This window comes from Centrocercus urophasianus, unplaced genomic scaffold, assembly GCF_019232065.1.
Source record: "Centrocercus urophasianus isolate 14NV4802_14NV808 unplaced genomic scaffold, USGS_Curo_1.0 seq_23, whole genome shotgun sequence".
Lineage (NCBI taxonomy): Eukaryota > Metazoa > Chordata > Aves > Galliformes > Phasianidae > Centrocercus > Centrocercus urophasianus.
Window position 1 is genome coordinate 1027524 of NW_024884789.1, and position 16902 is coordinate 1044425.

A 16902-nucleotide genomic window follows, 5' to 3' on the forward strand; every position below is an offset into this window, starting at 1 on the left:
AGCGTGTAAACATTTCCCAGCAAATCACAGCTGCATAACAACAGAGTTGTTTGCTCTTCATCTGGAAAATAAGTTTGTTTGGGATATTTCAGCAGAAATTTGGAGCAGTGATAGCTATACAGAAGAGATGCATGCTTGAAAATGATCTGCTTTTACATTGGAACTGCTTCAACCTAATCACCGTGACCAAAATTGGTCATTACACTCATTTTTCATTCCTGTCAGCACAAACGTGTTGAGCAGCACCTTGCTTGTCCATAATATGATGTGCTTTAGATGATACTTTTAGCATGTTTCACACTGAGGGCTCTTTTAAAGTTTCCAACATTTTGTAACTAGTACTGGAAAATAGCCCAGAGCGGGGGAGAAATGACAGGTACAATAGTCAAAGTGCAATTGAAAGGGAACAAAATATACCACTGGTATTTATCAAGGATTTACCATTCAAACAATATTTTTTGAAGGTGAAGGGTCAAATTCTGGCCCAGCACATTACAGACTGCAGATTACAGCAGTGTTCAGATGACAGGTGAGTACTAAAGGAAAGCCCAGCTCCTTAGAACACAAACAGCAACTTGATGCTTTCCTCCAGCTTCAGAGAAAACAAAACACAGTCGTACCTACAGAACTCCCTTTAACTGCTGCCAAACCAGCCAGCAGCTCTGACTCAACGCCCCCCTGTTACACCGTGAAAGTAACAAGCACTTTTTACAGGGTGGTTTCAAACTACTTCAACAGCAGTTGGTTCAGACATACATGTGTTATGTTACTACAGAAATGCAATGGAAAAGCTAACGCATTTACTGCATAGAAAAAGCTGATTTATGTTCTGCTTAATCTCAATCTAAATATGGTACAACCAATATTTGTTCAACAAAATAACTAGAAAAGGGTTATTAATATGTATATATATTGAAACCTGAAACAGGACTTAGAGCACAGATATGAGAGACATACACGTATCAGAATTTTATAGATATCAAATGTTAGCAAAGCTCCTGTATAATTAATAATTACAATATAAAATTCCGTTCCGCTGTAGCAGAGGATCACTGCACTGCAGTGCCATCAGAAGTGCTGTAGCAATAGCTAGGTCTGCTTTTTTTACCATGGCCCAGCACATGAATTTAAAACTGACTTGCCAGGTTTGAAAGTAATATCTGTATTATCTGAACAATTCTAAGTCCCGTTCTTTCCAAAGTTCTAAACTGGATTTAATTGCAAGAAACGTGACTAGCACATGAATGATTGGATGCTGGGCAACCCAGGAATAAAGTTTGAGCAATAAGAATGGTTTATTGCTCTGATCTGCTTACAGATATAAATCTATCAAGTTCACAGTCCCAAGCATATGGTACGAATGGACAGCGGCCTGCAAATAGCAGATATAGGACGATCTCAACTGAGTCTATAAACTAAACCGGGATATTTATTTCCAGTGCTCTAACTAGTAGTCTAATCAGTAAAGCCCTTAAACTTGCAATAATATTTCACTGATGTGTACCAGAGCGTTACGAGTTATAAAATTTCCAATTTAATTTTACTGCATCCCTCAAGCTGTAGTAATTAGAAGACAAACTCACAGGGAAGCTGTTTATAGCTTCAGGGGTGAGAATTTTGAACCTGTCCTGCAGGTCACTCATGTCCTCAGGGTTCCCAGATCTAACAGCTGCCTGCAGACCCAGGAGTTTATTGTAATACTGCAGTAACTCCTCACTCAGATGAAGGGGGCAGATGTAGATGACGTCCACGTTGGCATCTAAAACAAAGGGGCACAGTGCTCATTACTGGGAGAAAGGTAGACTCTATTCAGAACGGCAATCTGACGATTCCTGATCGTTTGCTAACAAACAGCCTGGCTAAAAAAGCGCTGAAAATAAACCTGAGATTTTTAATTCCCCAATCTTAGCGGTTTAACTGCTTTTTCTGTGCTTCAGCATTTCTCTGAAGACAGGTCAGCAACCCAAAGAAATAGCTGGTTTCCAGAATTCAATCTGCAGAACATATTGGGGGCAGAATTTTGAAAGAGTGGCAGGGGGATTTATCAGCACAACTCACATTAACATCAATGGGAATTGTGCGCCGCTTTAAAAATATATCCCATTAACTTCAGTAAATTATAAAACCCAGCCATTAAGTTCAGAAAGCTGATGAAATCACAATTTCATCCGCACGGCCTGTTCCTTTTCTTGTCCTGTCCACACAAAAGCTCACGGTAGGATACCATTAATAACTATTGCTGAGCATGTGAGTGTGTTGATTAGCTAGTTAAATACCACAGTGCAAAAATCTGCTTTTTTGCATGTGAAACAACTTGATCTGAAAGACACCGAGCACACAGATACTCAGGGGTGAGAAAGAGACAGCCGTGCACATATGCCACTGGGGAGGAAAATTTTAACTACTAGGCTCTTCTAAAATATTAATAGATGACTTAATGGATTAATTGCCTTGCAAAATTAATAGAATTTACTGCCAAAAAACACTCCTAGATTTTGATCCAACTCCTGCTGAAATCAGTAGGAAGTCTTTCATTGTCTTTGCTGGGCACAGAAACAAGAGCCCTGAAAGTGCCAGGGACAACTGCCACCGCATGGGACCAAACCAGAACCAGTGCAAGCATTGGAGCAAGCAAACTCCCACCCTTGCATTGTAAAGGAACATGGTACCCACTTTTTCACTTTGAATTTAGTGAATAACATGCTGCAACACATTTTACTACTCTTTATGCTGCCCCATATATATCCAAGTCTGCCTTGGATGTAGTAGGGCTCCAGAGACAGGTTAGCTAACAGAGGTCACACCGAGCAGAGATCCTCTGTGTTGTAAAGAAAAAACAATACCGTAAGTGTCAACGCTCTTTTGCTAGACACAGAGAAAGCACTGAGATAGTTAATAATTTACGTAATAATTAGCTAGTTTGCATCTTACTCGTGGTCTGCCTTACATTTTACAGTAGAAGCAATTTTCCTGTTTGCAGATTTTTAGCGAAGACAGCCTGCATAGCATGTTTAGTTTGTACCTTTAAGTTACTAATTATCACTTTAGAGAAAAAAAAAACCAAAACCTATGTTAAAAAATTGAAAAAATAAAACTGTACTGTGGAAAAACAATATTAGTGTCTAGATAATATATAAAAGCAATTACATTATTATTTTAGGCAACTGTAAATTTCTGGATCTAATATATTTTTGTTACAAACTTATTAAATGGCATTTATAAAATAATAATGATACTGAAATATATATGAATCAAGTAAAGTATGTCATTCCAGGGAGCCAATGGAGTTGGTCATTGACAAATAATATTCTACATTTGCTTTGCTTAAGAGAGGACCGTCGTTCCAGGGAAAAACTTTTAATGTATGTCTCTTGCCTCACTTGCTAATTAAAAAAAAATTGGTTTAAATAAGATCTTGCTCTTCTTCAGCACATCTTTCTCTCCATATGAGCCTGAATGAACTCTAGCAGGATTAGCTACCTAATTCTGTAGGACACTGAGCACTTTTGATTGTTTGTGGTGCTCAGCACGCCTTGTAGGATGAGGCTGCTTTACCTTGTCACAGTCAGAAAAGTCACTGTGGTGTTCTTATGAATAACTTGGACAGGAGCAAACAGCACAGTCGCTTCTGAGCTTGTATGTTCTCTATATTTAGCATTAATACCAAAGGAAATTCTGCACCCGACATTCTTGTGCTCACACATACGGGCAGATAATGGCAGCTCGTAACGTACCCAGGATGTCGCACAGCCTTCCCAGCTGCAAGTTCTGTTGAAGAGCAAGATCTGGAATACGTTCTCGGATGCACTGGGAATATCCTGGAACACAAGTACAAAGTCACCCCCACTGGAACGTTAAAAAAACACACACAAAAAGCCTGATGCTCATTTAGGAGAAATCAGCTACTTTCAATTTATATTTTAAAATCCATAAGTGTTTCAAATCCTAAACACAGTATTGCATAAATTACATCGTGGTTGGATGGGATGACCTTGGAGGGTTTTTTCAACCTCGGTGATTCCATGATTCCACAATGTAACATCATGTTTTTGTGTGATGAGATTTGAAGTGAATGGCTAAACGCTGCAGACCTATACAGCTTTATCATTTCAACCTGCAGCCACTTCTGAGTATTTTGCTCAAGTCTTCTGTGCTGTTGGATTGTTTTTTAAATGCTGAAAACAAAAAAATAACACCATCATTAAGCAAGAATCCTGCTAGAGCCGTAAGCTTTGTACTTCACACAGATAAAAGGCAACAAAAACACTTCATTATGGAGGTGTCTCACTGGTACCTGATCACTTTGTTGCAGAGCAAGAATGAGTGGCAGCCTGTCTGAGCTAGGATTACCTATCTGGAGGTCAGACTTCCAACTGATTGCATATTTGCATTCAAAAGGACTGCTGCAAACGACATGGCCACTGTGACTACCATCTCTAATCCTGTAATTTAAAAATTAAGTTGAGTCTAAACGAAGCAGTGTGTTCATACAAACACAGAGCCACGCAATACGAGATGCTGGCTGGAATAGCTGTGATTAAATCAATAAGGGCGTTCAGCTCAATGCTCAGTATTGGCCTGATCCTTTAACAACACCCTTACAACACTGCTATCTATCTGCTCACCATCAGTCCAGAAAAGCTTCGCTGGACAAAAATTTGCCAAATATTTCCTTGCTTTCACTCTGGAAGATGGTAATGCTGTTTTTGACTGCAAGGACAATCAATGTAAGTAATGGACCTTCTAGAGTGAGGTAGCAATGCTGCTTTGCACAAAGCATCAGAGCATCTTGGCACCCCACCAGGGGAGGGTCAGCCTCGCCAAGCACGAACCACGAATTTTCATTTCTCAGTTTAGTGTCACCAAAAGGACAAGGAGGGCCTTCCTGCCCTGCATGAGTTTTACGATAGCGTATGTGCAACGATTTCAGCGACTGCTCCCAATTTACACAGGGCTAAGCTGTAGGGAGAGTTATAGAAGTACTAAAAGAACGGGTGTAGGAATTAATGGCAAGGGGCCTGCTGTCACTTCCCCATCCAGCCCCAGCCATGACCTCACGCCCATAACTGCCATTTTCTTGATAAATCTCGCTTGTCTCTGAGTGCCTTTCTTAGCAAAGAATCCACAACACCTTTCAAACTCCACCTTTGAAAAGAGAAGGAGCAGCACAGAGGAGGGGACAATTGGAGGCACCACAGGGAGATGGCTGAAGGGGAAGGAGGAAAAGGAGAGACCCAGGGCTCAGCCCCACGTGCTTCCAAAGAGCCTGGGACAGGTGCAATAAATAGCATTTAACTTCCCTCCCTACACTCAGGGCACCTGCTGCTCAGCTGAAACCGCTTAAAAAAGCACTATTCCTGGCTCACAAAGCTCTGCTGCATGTACTGCAGGCTGCATAAGGTGCTGCTATTTGGGTAGAAAAACTCATCAATCATTTACAAATAGTTAAAAAAGTATTCGAATCCCAAATATCGCAGAGGTGTATTCATCTGTTAGAGTGTGGGAGTAAAGCTGATTAGAAGCCTGCAGCTCATTTTTCATCATGCTAGCTGACAAGAGTGCTAACCAATCTTTACACAAAGAAATTGATATTCTGTTTTCAGCTGTACTCAAGTCAGAAGTTTTTGTTTTGGCTAAATAAATGGAAACATTTGTTCCTCACAGCAGTATAATTTAAGCTCTTTGCTGTCCCTGCTCCTGGATTACTTCCAGAAATGGAAGTCTGAAAGTGTTCTTAAAATGAAAACTGCTGAGAAATTCAGTGAGGATTCTATCAGTGTCTATTGGAATTCCACTTGCATGAGAAGAAAGACCAGATTCTAACTTGACCCAAACGCCAAAATCGGGGAGGTGTGTGTAGAGTTTGGGGCTCTTTCTGGCCTACCAGGCTGAAGACAGAAACCATCAACAGCATTTGGTCAAAATGCCTCTTGGTGTCTGTCTGCAACTCAGACACCATTTTGTGATTGTTCAGATTCAGCATTAGAAACCAAATAAAACAACAGAGAAAGCCCTGCTGAAGTCAGCTGCCATTCAGTCCTGAGCTGAACAGACGTTATTTGTTCCAATTGCCCAGCTTCCCAGCAGCCTACCCAGGCAGCCTTAGTGGGACTGCAAAGAAAAGAATGGCTGCTGAGGTGTTTGGCACTTCTGTTCCCAAACAAACATGACAAGATATGGCTGAGCAAAAACATCACTGGAAAAGAGTAGAATACAAATGCCAATGCTAATAGCTGGGCTCAAAATGTTACAGATTTTGCAGAAATGACCACTGTCTCAATTAATTCAGCGTAAAGAAGCACGAATCACTTTTTCAAACAACATCTTCAAATCCCTCCACTGGACAACCCAGTGTTTCCACGCTTTCCTTAAAGAGGTTTCCTAATTCTCTAAGAAAACATCTGCACTCATGTTACCTTTGCTGCTGAGTTTCTCCTGAAGGGGAAAGTTCCACTTGTGCCCTGCTGCAGCAACTGCAGCACGGAGCGACGATGGAGTCATGGCTGAGCTGAACGGACTGAGCTTTACCCACATCCTAGAACTTACTTAAGAGGTTGAAATAATCTCAAAGCTTTCTTAATCCCACTGGCTGATGCAGTTTGGTGTAACGTGGACACTCTGATTCACGTTTCAGCTTAACCTGTTTTGATTACACTGAGATTCTTTTCATATAACTTTGACAGCATCTGCTGTGCAACAGCTCTGCTACTTCTGAATTCAGGCTCCTAAATTTATAATTGCTTTTTCCTGTATTAATGCACTCCTTCACGTTTTTACCCAGCTCAGGGCACTGGAATATACAAATTAATTTTAAATGGTCCCGCTCTGAGAAAGGACCCACACCCTGGCATATTCACATGAGACTTTAAGATGAAGGTGTAATTAAAGACAATTGTTCATCAAATGTATATTTATGTTAAACGCAGTCAGCAGAATCATTGAATTAAAGGCTACCTGGGCTCCAAAAAACGAGAGCTTAACACTTACTTACAGCCTGCATTAATTCAAGCCGTAACCAATTCACTTTACGAAATCCTGAATCTCTCAGGTCAATTAGTTTGCAATGTAAATACAAACTATAAATCAAATTACAAGCATTTCGACACGATTCCGTGTTTTAAGAGATTATCGGTGCATTTTACAAATTCCCAAGAAACCACATTCTTTAATTTCTAAACACCTACACTTTGCCATTGCTTAGCAGAAAACAGCTTTTAAGCTCCCCAATTCATAAATGTAATTAAATAATTACATTAGTGCTAATTAACATGAAACTGCAGATTATTTAAGCGCAAAAAACACTATTCAACTTCTTAATTATTCTTGTTCACACAGCATTTCCTTTTGCTCAGGCGCCCTAGGTGCAAATAAAGCATCCCATCTGCTCGTAATTAGAACTAAATAATTTCAGAGAATGTAGCTTATCATTTTGACTGCACATTTGATTAAAAACAGTGTACAAGCAATATCCTGGCTTATTGCTGCAACAGCAACAACACGCACAGGCCCGTGTTTTCCTATCATTAAAGGAGACTGGAAACATTATCTGTTATTTCAGGGGGAAAAATACAACTTTTTAGTTCATTTCATACAGATGAAAGCAAATTACAGCAAATCACCTCTCCGCTGAATAGAGGCCCCCACATAATGACTTTATTTGCTTAATCCCCAAATTAAACGCCGTTTCGAGCGAAGGCCCTGTGTTATTACTCTCATCATGTCGAGAACATTTTCCTGCCGAGACCAATTTGAATAAAACAAGGGGCCTTCCTTGAACTCAATCAAGGAGTCATAATGTGGTGGGTAATAGAGGTTGCTGATAGATTTGCAGGCAAAAGTGTTATACCTAATGATGGGATATGGATAATAGTCCTCCTGGAGGTCCTGATGCGATTCCAGTTGGCTGCCAGATGCTAAAAATCAAGAAGAGCATTGATCAGTGACAGGAAGCTGTAGTGGATTCATCTAGTCAAACTTCAGCTGTTTTTCCACTGTACAGTTAAGCCAGGCATAAATTATATTAATTGATTTAATTACATACTTAAAACATCTTCCCCAATTAATTTAATTAGGTGGCTACATGAAGCTACTGGCAGGGGAAGATTAGAGGCTGCTCACTTAATTAACAGAATATGAATGAAAAAAAAAAAAGAAAGCAAACATAAATGAAATTGTGAGCACTAATTAAGAGGCTGTCTGCAAACTTAAATACTTTCTGACAAAGTGGTGACAGGAATGTAGACGAGAGAGGGATTTTTTTTCAGCAAATTAAGTGCCACAAGGTATATATAGGGAGCTAAGGTAATGCAGTTAAAACATTGATTTTCTGACAGAAGCACTGAAGTCAAAGCGAAGGGACATTTCCAAGAGAAACACCGCAACAGATTTTACAGCCACAAAGGCTGAATCGCTGATGAAGGATGAAATATGATACTCGGACAAGTGTATGGTTAAAGGGGAAAAAAATGGAAGCAGCTTATTGCGATCACTGAAGCAAGAGATGTTTAGAAAGGAAGAGCTGCCGTAACAGCTGGTAGCACCGCACACCTTGGCCCTGATGTAAAAATTCTCCAGGTGTCTCTGACGTGATTCCTTCAGGGTCTTCTTCACACGTGCCATGTGATTGTGCAGGAGCCAAGAGATGGCAATCACACCTGATGCCCACTGCTGCCGCCTGAATCGGGCGTAGGCTCTCCTGGCCTGGAAACGTCTCCACGTTGCCTGGATCTTTATAGCCGCCATTTCAGTACCCCCTTGGCCTTTGTATCTTTGGCCAGGTCGATTTAAAACCTTTTCCACAGCCGATCGATTCTTTATCACTGACAGTATGTCACTTTTGGTGGGATTCTCGTTAAGCGCAAAGTCCGATGCCGCTTCCACCAACTTCTGACAGCTGATTGTAGCCAATGGTACGGCGTAGTCCTTGAGAAGCTTCTCTGTGCGTTCCAAAAAATAGACAATGCTCCCCCAGGACAAACAGTGACGTTGTTTGAATGCCAGAAAGCCTGGAGCAGTCTGGTCTATAATGCCGTGGCAAACAGCAATGCTGCAGTCAGGAGATGGATCCTGTAAGGGGGGACGTGGGAGGCATTTGAGGGAGCTGCACAAAGAGAACAGCCACAGATGGAGAGCAACTGCCATCGAGTGCAAACGTGTGGCCGCCTCATACAACTGCACTACCACTTATCATTGGACTGGGGGAATCTGCATCCGAAATAACGCTCCTTACATTGATTTATACATCACAGCCACAAAGTTTATCCCCTATCTGCCGCAAAAACCACCGTCGCACCAAGACCTCAAGTGTCACGAAAGGGTATCAGCATTTTTATTGAAATACATTAATTGCAAATGGGAACCACGCTTCATTTATCAAATATAAAAACGAAGCTCTGCAGCACTTTACTGGACTACATCAGATGGTAATTGCAGTAGCAATTCTCAACAGTAAATCAGGTTACCTCCACTTATCTCAGGAGAATGGGTAACATTCCAGCCTATCAATTCAGCCAGGGTAAAACTTGAGACAGAGATGTTCTTGCATCTTAACTGTATTGTAACATCAGAACTGTATTTTATGGCATCTTCAGCCAGAAACTCATTAGTTGAGATTTTCAATCTAATGCACTATTTGCAATCTATTTTTAGAGATTACTTTTTTTATTTACATTAAGAACATTAACTTGCATTTCTCAAGTTTGCTTGCAAATAAAGATCTCCTTAATAGAAGAAATGTCAAAAGTGCCAGAGAGCGTGCTATGCAACACAATCACTAGGCTTAAAAAGATAAAATGAAAAAAAAGAAAGAAAATCGTTTCTTTTGCATGGGGATCAAGAACAGCCAGCAAACATTAAGCAGTCAAGGTCAAACTCCCCTATAGTTTCCTGTAAATATAAAGAGTAACACTACATTTGCTTAACTGCAGTGAGGTAGATTTAGACGAGACATTAAAAAACTCTTTTATAACAGTAAAGATAGTTAGTTAAGCACTGGAACAGATGGCCTAGGGAGACTGCGGAGCTGCTATCACCGGAAGTTTTCAGAACAGGTTAGGAGAACATCTGTCTGCAGTGTTAAAGCATAGGTAACTCTGCCCGGAGCTCCAGGTAACCTCATAAGATCTTTTCTAGGCTGATCTTCTAAATTTCAAAAAGCACAGACAAATTTGAGAAAGTAGAAACTGGCAATGTGAGAAGCATTTCCTACTCACTTCAGTATCTGTTATTTACTGGGTTTGGTTCAAACCCTCCTGCTGTAACTGAGCAACTTACAGTCACTTCCTAAACCATCTCCGCTGAAGACAGTGTCACAACCACGGATAAAGATTTCATTTACCTCACTGTCTAAATACCTGTGTCTGTGCAGCCTGCAGCTCACACTGAAGCTGTTGAGCCGGGTGTGCGTGCGCTGGCTTTGATTTTCTGGTCGAATCCAGGGAGCTGCTGGGAAGCAGTGATGCAGTATTACCTTTGCTAGAGGAGTAAGAGCCGCCGGTTGCTTCCTTTGAGCTTGGAAAGGTGGAAGTGTCTGTACTCACAGGTTCCACCTTACTACTAATCTGTCCTGTACCAAATAAATAAATTATCATGGGTTTCATTGCTAAATAAGGGCAACAATAGCAACAAATTGGTATTCCACCGTTAGGTACTGGCATGCTCCAGTTTGCTCTCACATCCAAGTGGTTTGCAGTATTCAGGACATACCACCAAAACCCATTTAGGAATGTCACTGGCTAGCCTTAAGCTTAACCATGCTGAAACAAATTTTTGTAGTTACAAAAATTGTGATCATATTAAGGAAAACGTATCACAGTTTGAATTCATAAGAGCTGCTAATATGCCAGTATGCAGTATACCCAGGAGCGTAACATCAAATAGTAGCACTTACAATCCATGTTACTCCACATGGAATTTTAGTTTTTCAACTACTCCTTTTCACTAGGAGAACTTCTGACTTTATAGGGATGGCTTCTAAGCCCACTCTTCATTTTGTTCATGCTCATTTTCTTATCGCTGAGAGGTTTGTCATATGCATCAAGCAGCTGTGGCAACAACAGTTCAGAGGACGTAGGTCAGAATTCCATCACCCAGAGCATGGTATGAGGAGCCATTCTGACAAAACAGAGACTTGGTCAGAAGCTGTAAGGCATGTTTACAGTGATTTACAGTATTGTTGGCTTTAGCTCTGATGGTCAGATCTTGGATTCAGGTGCTTAGAATTTGAAACAGGAATGTAAGATTTTCAGAAATGAGCAGGGGCCAAACCTTCACAGGGCTTAAGAAATCTGATTCCCATTCAATTGAAAGACACAGGATGCTCTGTGCATCTTTATGCAAATGGTATTTTTAAGAATTTGACTGAGAGCTCATTAGACAGCTGCTTCCTCCAGAGACAAAACAAGGGCCTGAACACAAAGTTGGAGATGCAACTGCTGGTTGTCAGCAATCATCTGTACTCACCTACAGCTGACTTCTTGCGCTGCCTGTGCAGTTCATGGAGAGGAGCTGCTTTGGATACAACAGGTGTCTGGAGACTTTTCTTTGCTGCTGGAGGGATAAGCCTGCGTTCCGTTAGGCTCAGAATATCTACAAGAAGATGACATCATTGAGCTATTTGTACACATTTCAGTTATGAAAGAAAAAAATAGAAACCATAAAGAATTAAACAATAGCACAGCCAAGTTCTTTCAATTCCAAATCAAAACTACAAAAGCCGTTAGGTAATTTTTTAATAAGGACATTCAAGGAATGTAAGCTGTGCCTATGAGAGTTGACAAAGACATGAAACACATTTCAGTGCTGATTCTGAGAGTTATATGCTTGTACAATGGCAATTTAATACACAGGATGGATGAGAATTAACTTTTATAAGCCACAATGTAATTACAACTGTGGACTGATTACTAAAACATCCAAGTGCAAGTCTACTTAAAATTGAATGATTAATAACCAGACATTAATCATTACTGTTTATCTTGGCCATTTAATTTTGTTACAGAAGAATCCTCCATCACGTACAGTTCTTTCTATCAGCAACACAGCTGACTTACAATGTAAGAATCAGGAAGGCTGATGCTCAACACAACGTGTGCTGCGTGCTAAGTTCAACACACAGAGCCAGTGGTCTGAAGTTAATCTCTACCCTCTGCAATGTTTGAGAAAAAATTCTTCCAAGATGAGAGGTGCCAGAAAATGTGATTGCCAGACAGCTGCTGCAAACAGCAAACAGTGTGGCTTATGTGGCATACAGCTGTGCCTGGCAGCAGTGCCCAGGTGCAATTCTGTGACTCACCTTTCTTCATATCTTCTTCTAACAGGGGTAAGGGAGAGTCCACACGAGGAGAGGCAGGCAAAACCCAAAGCTGGCTGCTGCTTTGACCCTTTGCTCCCTTCTGACTACGTGTCTGGCAAGACACAGAATCTTTTTTCAGCAAAGAAAAGTCCTGGATTTGCAAAGACATTTTTCTACTCAACATAATAATAAATACAATTTCTGCAATAAATAAGATCTAATAATGTAACAGTGCAAACATTGCTTTTACTTCCTACGCTACAGTAATGTTTTCTGTCGTTAGCTTAGTAAGTTAAATTAAGTTTATTAAATCCAGTTGCCGTCTTGTGATATCTGCTATGCAAAAATCAGTGTACTAAGGGTTCAAAACGGAGTCACAAGAAGCTTTCTCAGTTTTAATGAGTGCATTGTGCTTCCTGGTAGAACAGTCTTTGCAATACAAAATGCATTCACCAATATGACACCAGAAAGAAAAGGAAGTACTTGAAAATACGGAAAGAAATTTGTACTGGGATGAATACTAATGGAATTCAAATAGGTGAAACTATCGAGAAAGCAGGAAACAAGAAGTATCTCAGAGTTCCGAAGTTTCAAGGTTCTTTAACTACAGCAGGGAATGACACAGCCTAATAATGTGATGGGGAAACATGTGCCATGCTGGCTGTGCTCATGTGGGAATTAAAGCTCCCTTACTTCCCCAAACAACCTGTGCATGCCAGCAGAAATGGAACCTGCTGGTTCTAGGTGCCAGGATATCGAGCAGTGACACACATCTCTTTGGGACAGCGATACCACGTGCCCCACTGTTACAATCATTAGCACACACATCGAGCATTGCACAGGCAAAAGAGCATACTTCAGTACTACAAATACAAAACCTCCATATTGTCATCTCACACTTTCTTTCTTTCCTATTCTCCAACATTTTTAGTGTCCTCACTTTCTGCCTGGATTGCAAGTTGTTCCCAACTCCTAAAGAGAATGAGAGCCAGAGCTTCAGCACACGTAACTTCCAGACAGGTAAGTAACATCACTGAGAGCTCTCATTTAAAGACAGTGAATTATTACCAGCAGAACATGATATTGCTTGCTCTTGTCAGACTGACCCTAAAAAATGAGACAAAGGCTTTTTTCAGGGTTCACCTGAAATAAATTCAAGAGCTGGCTGCTCCTAAATAGCACTGTTATGTTTGCAGTGTGGGCAGACCCCAAACATCCTGGAACAAAAGGTCCCCCTCCTTAGGACCCTGAGCTGCAGGCACCTCACCTGCCTTCTGTGTGTCAGAACCTGAGCACAGAGGAGCTGCAATGCACCCACGAGACAACCAGAACCTCAGGCATCTTCCTGTGTAAATAATGTCTCCTAGGGAAATGTGTTATGAGGGTTATGATTCAGCAAGTGCATTTTTCTCGAGTCAGCACAAAGCCTGCCCGTTCATCATGGGTACTTTTAAAGTACAGTTTTATAGGGCTGGAAGGGAGCACTTCATCTGGACTGCAGAGGGAAGCTTACACTGTATAATATGCTTGGAGTGTGCTGAAAAACTATGTTTTCATTTCAAGCACTTCTGAGTGTAATTAACCTGGGACATGAGAAAAACAATTCTATTACCCTTTCTAAAGTGTTTTTCTCCTGTGGATAAACCTCTCCCTCTTGATTTTTTCTTTTTGCTTTATTTTAAATGGGGCACTTGTTGTAACACCATAGGGATTTTCTGATTAGTTTTCTATTTGTTTTCTTTTCTCTTTTTTTTTTTTCTAACCTAGACAGCAATATTTAACCAGAACAACTGTTTTTGAAAATATATGTATGTTTTTCCCCCATAAAAGAATATAGTCTACTCCTAAATACAAAGGAAAGGTGATCAGTAGCACACCTCAAAACTATAGTTTATCAACCAGGAAGATTAGATAAATGAGATTTTCTAAGTATTAGAAAACCCCTCAACTTGATAGCAGTGGTGGAAAAAGTATGTAACAACAATCAATCATTTCATGATTGTCTGCACCAAATTGCCATCTGCCTTCATATTTTTGATTAAGATCCTACTGAGATTTGATGTACGCAGTTAATAATCCCCACAAAGAGAAGGATGAAACAGTAAAATCAAATCAATGGCAGTAAGGCCAGTTTTCAATATGCTCAGAAAGCTGGCAGGCAAAAGCCTGGAGAAGGCACATTTATTCCAGTGCAAAAGGGAAAAGAGGTCTCAGGCTACCTTAAGCACCACACAGATCAGGTAGGTAAGGCTCAGAGGCTTTCACATGGCTGGATCCTGATGAAATGCACTCCAGGATACCTAAAGAACTCTCTGAAGTAATCTCAGAACTGCTGGTTGGTCTCTGGTAGAATGGCAGCTCTGCTAGAAGACTGGAAAAGCACACAGTGCCCAGCTTCAGAAATGGGAGCAGGTATGTTGAGGGACTCTGACCCTGTTGTTTTAACCACAGTTCTTGGGAAGAAAAATCTTAAACGACTGAATGAGCTAATTACAAATATCTGAAAAGGAAGCACCTCGTTCTGATGATAAGCCAAATAATCTCAGTAACACACAATAAATAAATGAAGTGCTTAATTCTGGTTTTGAATGACCTGCTTTTGGTCCCCTGAGACTAAGAACCAGCATGTGGAATTCAGTGCAGAGATACCCAGTGGTAATAAAGGACTTCATGGTAAGTAAAGGACGCATTCACCAGTGTTAGCAGAGCCACTCACGCCAGACGAGTCAAATTCGTAAAAGCTCTGCAGAAAATCTGAAATATGAACCATCTTCAAAGCTTGCTGTCTTATTATCCAAGAAAATTTCTGAGTGGGAAAATCACACAGAAAATCCAGGTTTGTCTTTTTCATTCCAGTTTATGTAGTCCTGCGTTTTATCTAGCTTATCATTAATCCACGAGATGCGTGATATCACTAAGTATTTCTCTCACATTTTGTTTATCTAAATAGAATAAACTCCATTTGAAACAGAAGGCCCAACATATAACCTTCCATATGCAGTAAGTGGGCATCTTCAGCAACAGGTTTTACGTATTATTCTTACCTACTTTAAGCTTAAACTAATTAGAGATGTCTGTGAATCATTAATTTTCCACGTTATTGGAAAAATCAAGCTTTGCTCCTTTGACGGCCTCCTGCTAGCTCTCCCAGCCACACACCTCCATCAAAATCCTGCCTTAGCAGGTGCAAGAGAGAATAGATGGAGAACTTTGGTGAATCTCACATCTGTTTTTTGAAAAAGGGAACAGAAGCAGCACAGAAGGAAGTAAGAAAGATAATTGCTGGCTTGAACTACAATACATTTTACTTACGGGCGAAGGGCCAGTTTACATCAGGCAGAATATACAGGACCATCTTATTGGAATTCAGGGGTGGCCCTCCATTCTTGTCCGGAGACAGCTGTAAACCAGCAGCCCATAGCATCACAATCAGGCACTGAGTTTTGTTGAGGAATGCTGATACGTACAGAAGCAGCTTCAGCAGCTTCAGCTGCACCCCTACCTAGCAAAATGACAGTCAATCTCCAATTCCAGATGACAAGAACTGGAGAAAACCTTAAAACAAATGGTGACCTTTCAAAAGATTAATTTGTTTACCAACAAAACATTCTACGTTTGTCATCTGAGATGGAGGTGACCTTCACATTCCCATTTCTGGGTTGAAAGGATTCTGACTTTACTCATCTGTTAAGTTAACTCCATCTCACCAATTATTTCCTTTTTAATTTTAGTGACAGGATGATTTTATTAATCCACTGTGCTGCTTATTATGATTACATACCGTAAGACAAATGCAACAAACTTATTTTGAATTACTGTCATGTAGCATCGATTTGTTTAGGTCTCATTCTGCTACCAATGACAAACCGTGCTCTGACTGCAATTATCAAAGATACACGAGTCTAAAAGAATCCGATTCTGAGGACCAAAGACCTGCTCTTCTCCTACAGCTTCTAATAATCTGAAAGGAAAAGAAATGCCAAGCTCTGCCTTAACTTATAGCTCTGGAAATGAATAGACCCTCAGTGATAAGCCTTAGTGATCAGCACAGTGCGAAGAAGGGAGGATATAACTAGTGACTGCACTCAAATAAGTCAGCTAAAAAAAAAAGCAACCAGCAAAACAGAATCACTGCCATCTCCATTACAGCCACACTATATAAGATGCAACTCATAAAGGCTAGAAATCATCACCATATTAAATTCTAACTCATGAATAAATTAAGAGGTTCCTAAGTTTACAGCATAATATATATTTATATGAAAACAGGGACCAAAAAGTGCCAGTATAATTCTATAAAAGAACAGCAGTCCTATGGAAATGAAACATATAGTTGTGAATCTTTTCTACATTGCAGCAGTTAGCCAGAATTATTTTTGCTGCAGTTCAGATTACTGTTTGTTTTGCTGGATCCTCACGGGAAGAGTGCATACTTAATTATTGTCTGCTTGTCTTTCTTCATTTGTTATCCATATATAGTCTACAAAACAAAGCGATGCCCGGTCTGACCATGGTGCTTCCAACAGAATTACATTTCTCATTTAAAGATAACTACAGAGGACGAAGCATTAGTGCTTATCCATCCAAAAAAGTACAGAAGGGCAACAGTG

At 40.4% G+C, this 16902-nt stretch overlaps 1 protein-coding gene across 3 annotated transcripts in view; it reads right to left on the bottom strand.

Moving 5' to 3' along the window:
- Positions 1-16902, bottom strand: part of IQCH (IQ motif containing H) — a 70658-nt gene that overhangs the window by 33070 nt on the left and 20686 nt on the right. For all 3 annotated transcript variants that reach the window (XM_042824196.1, XM_042824195.1, XM_042824197.1), the window contains 7 exons: positions 12293-12404; positions 11461-11586; positions 10353-10564; positions 8548-9066; positions 7847-7913; positions 3735-3818; positions 1584-1759 (listed from right to left, as the gene is read on the bottom strand). In XM_042824196.1, coding sequence (XP_042680130.1) covers positions 1584-1759; positions 3735-3818; positions 7847-7913; positions 8548-9066; positions 10353-10564; positions 11461-11586; positions 12293-12404 — 1296 coding nt within the window. The remainder of the gene's footprint in view (positions 1-1583; positions 1760-3734; positions 3819-7846; positions 7914-8547; positions 9067-10352; positions 10565-11460; positions 11587-12292; positions 12405-16902) is intronic.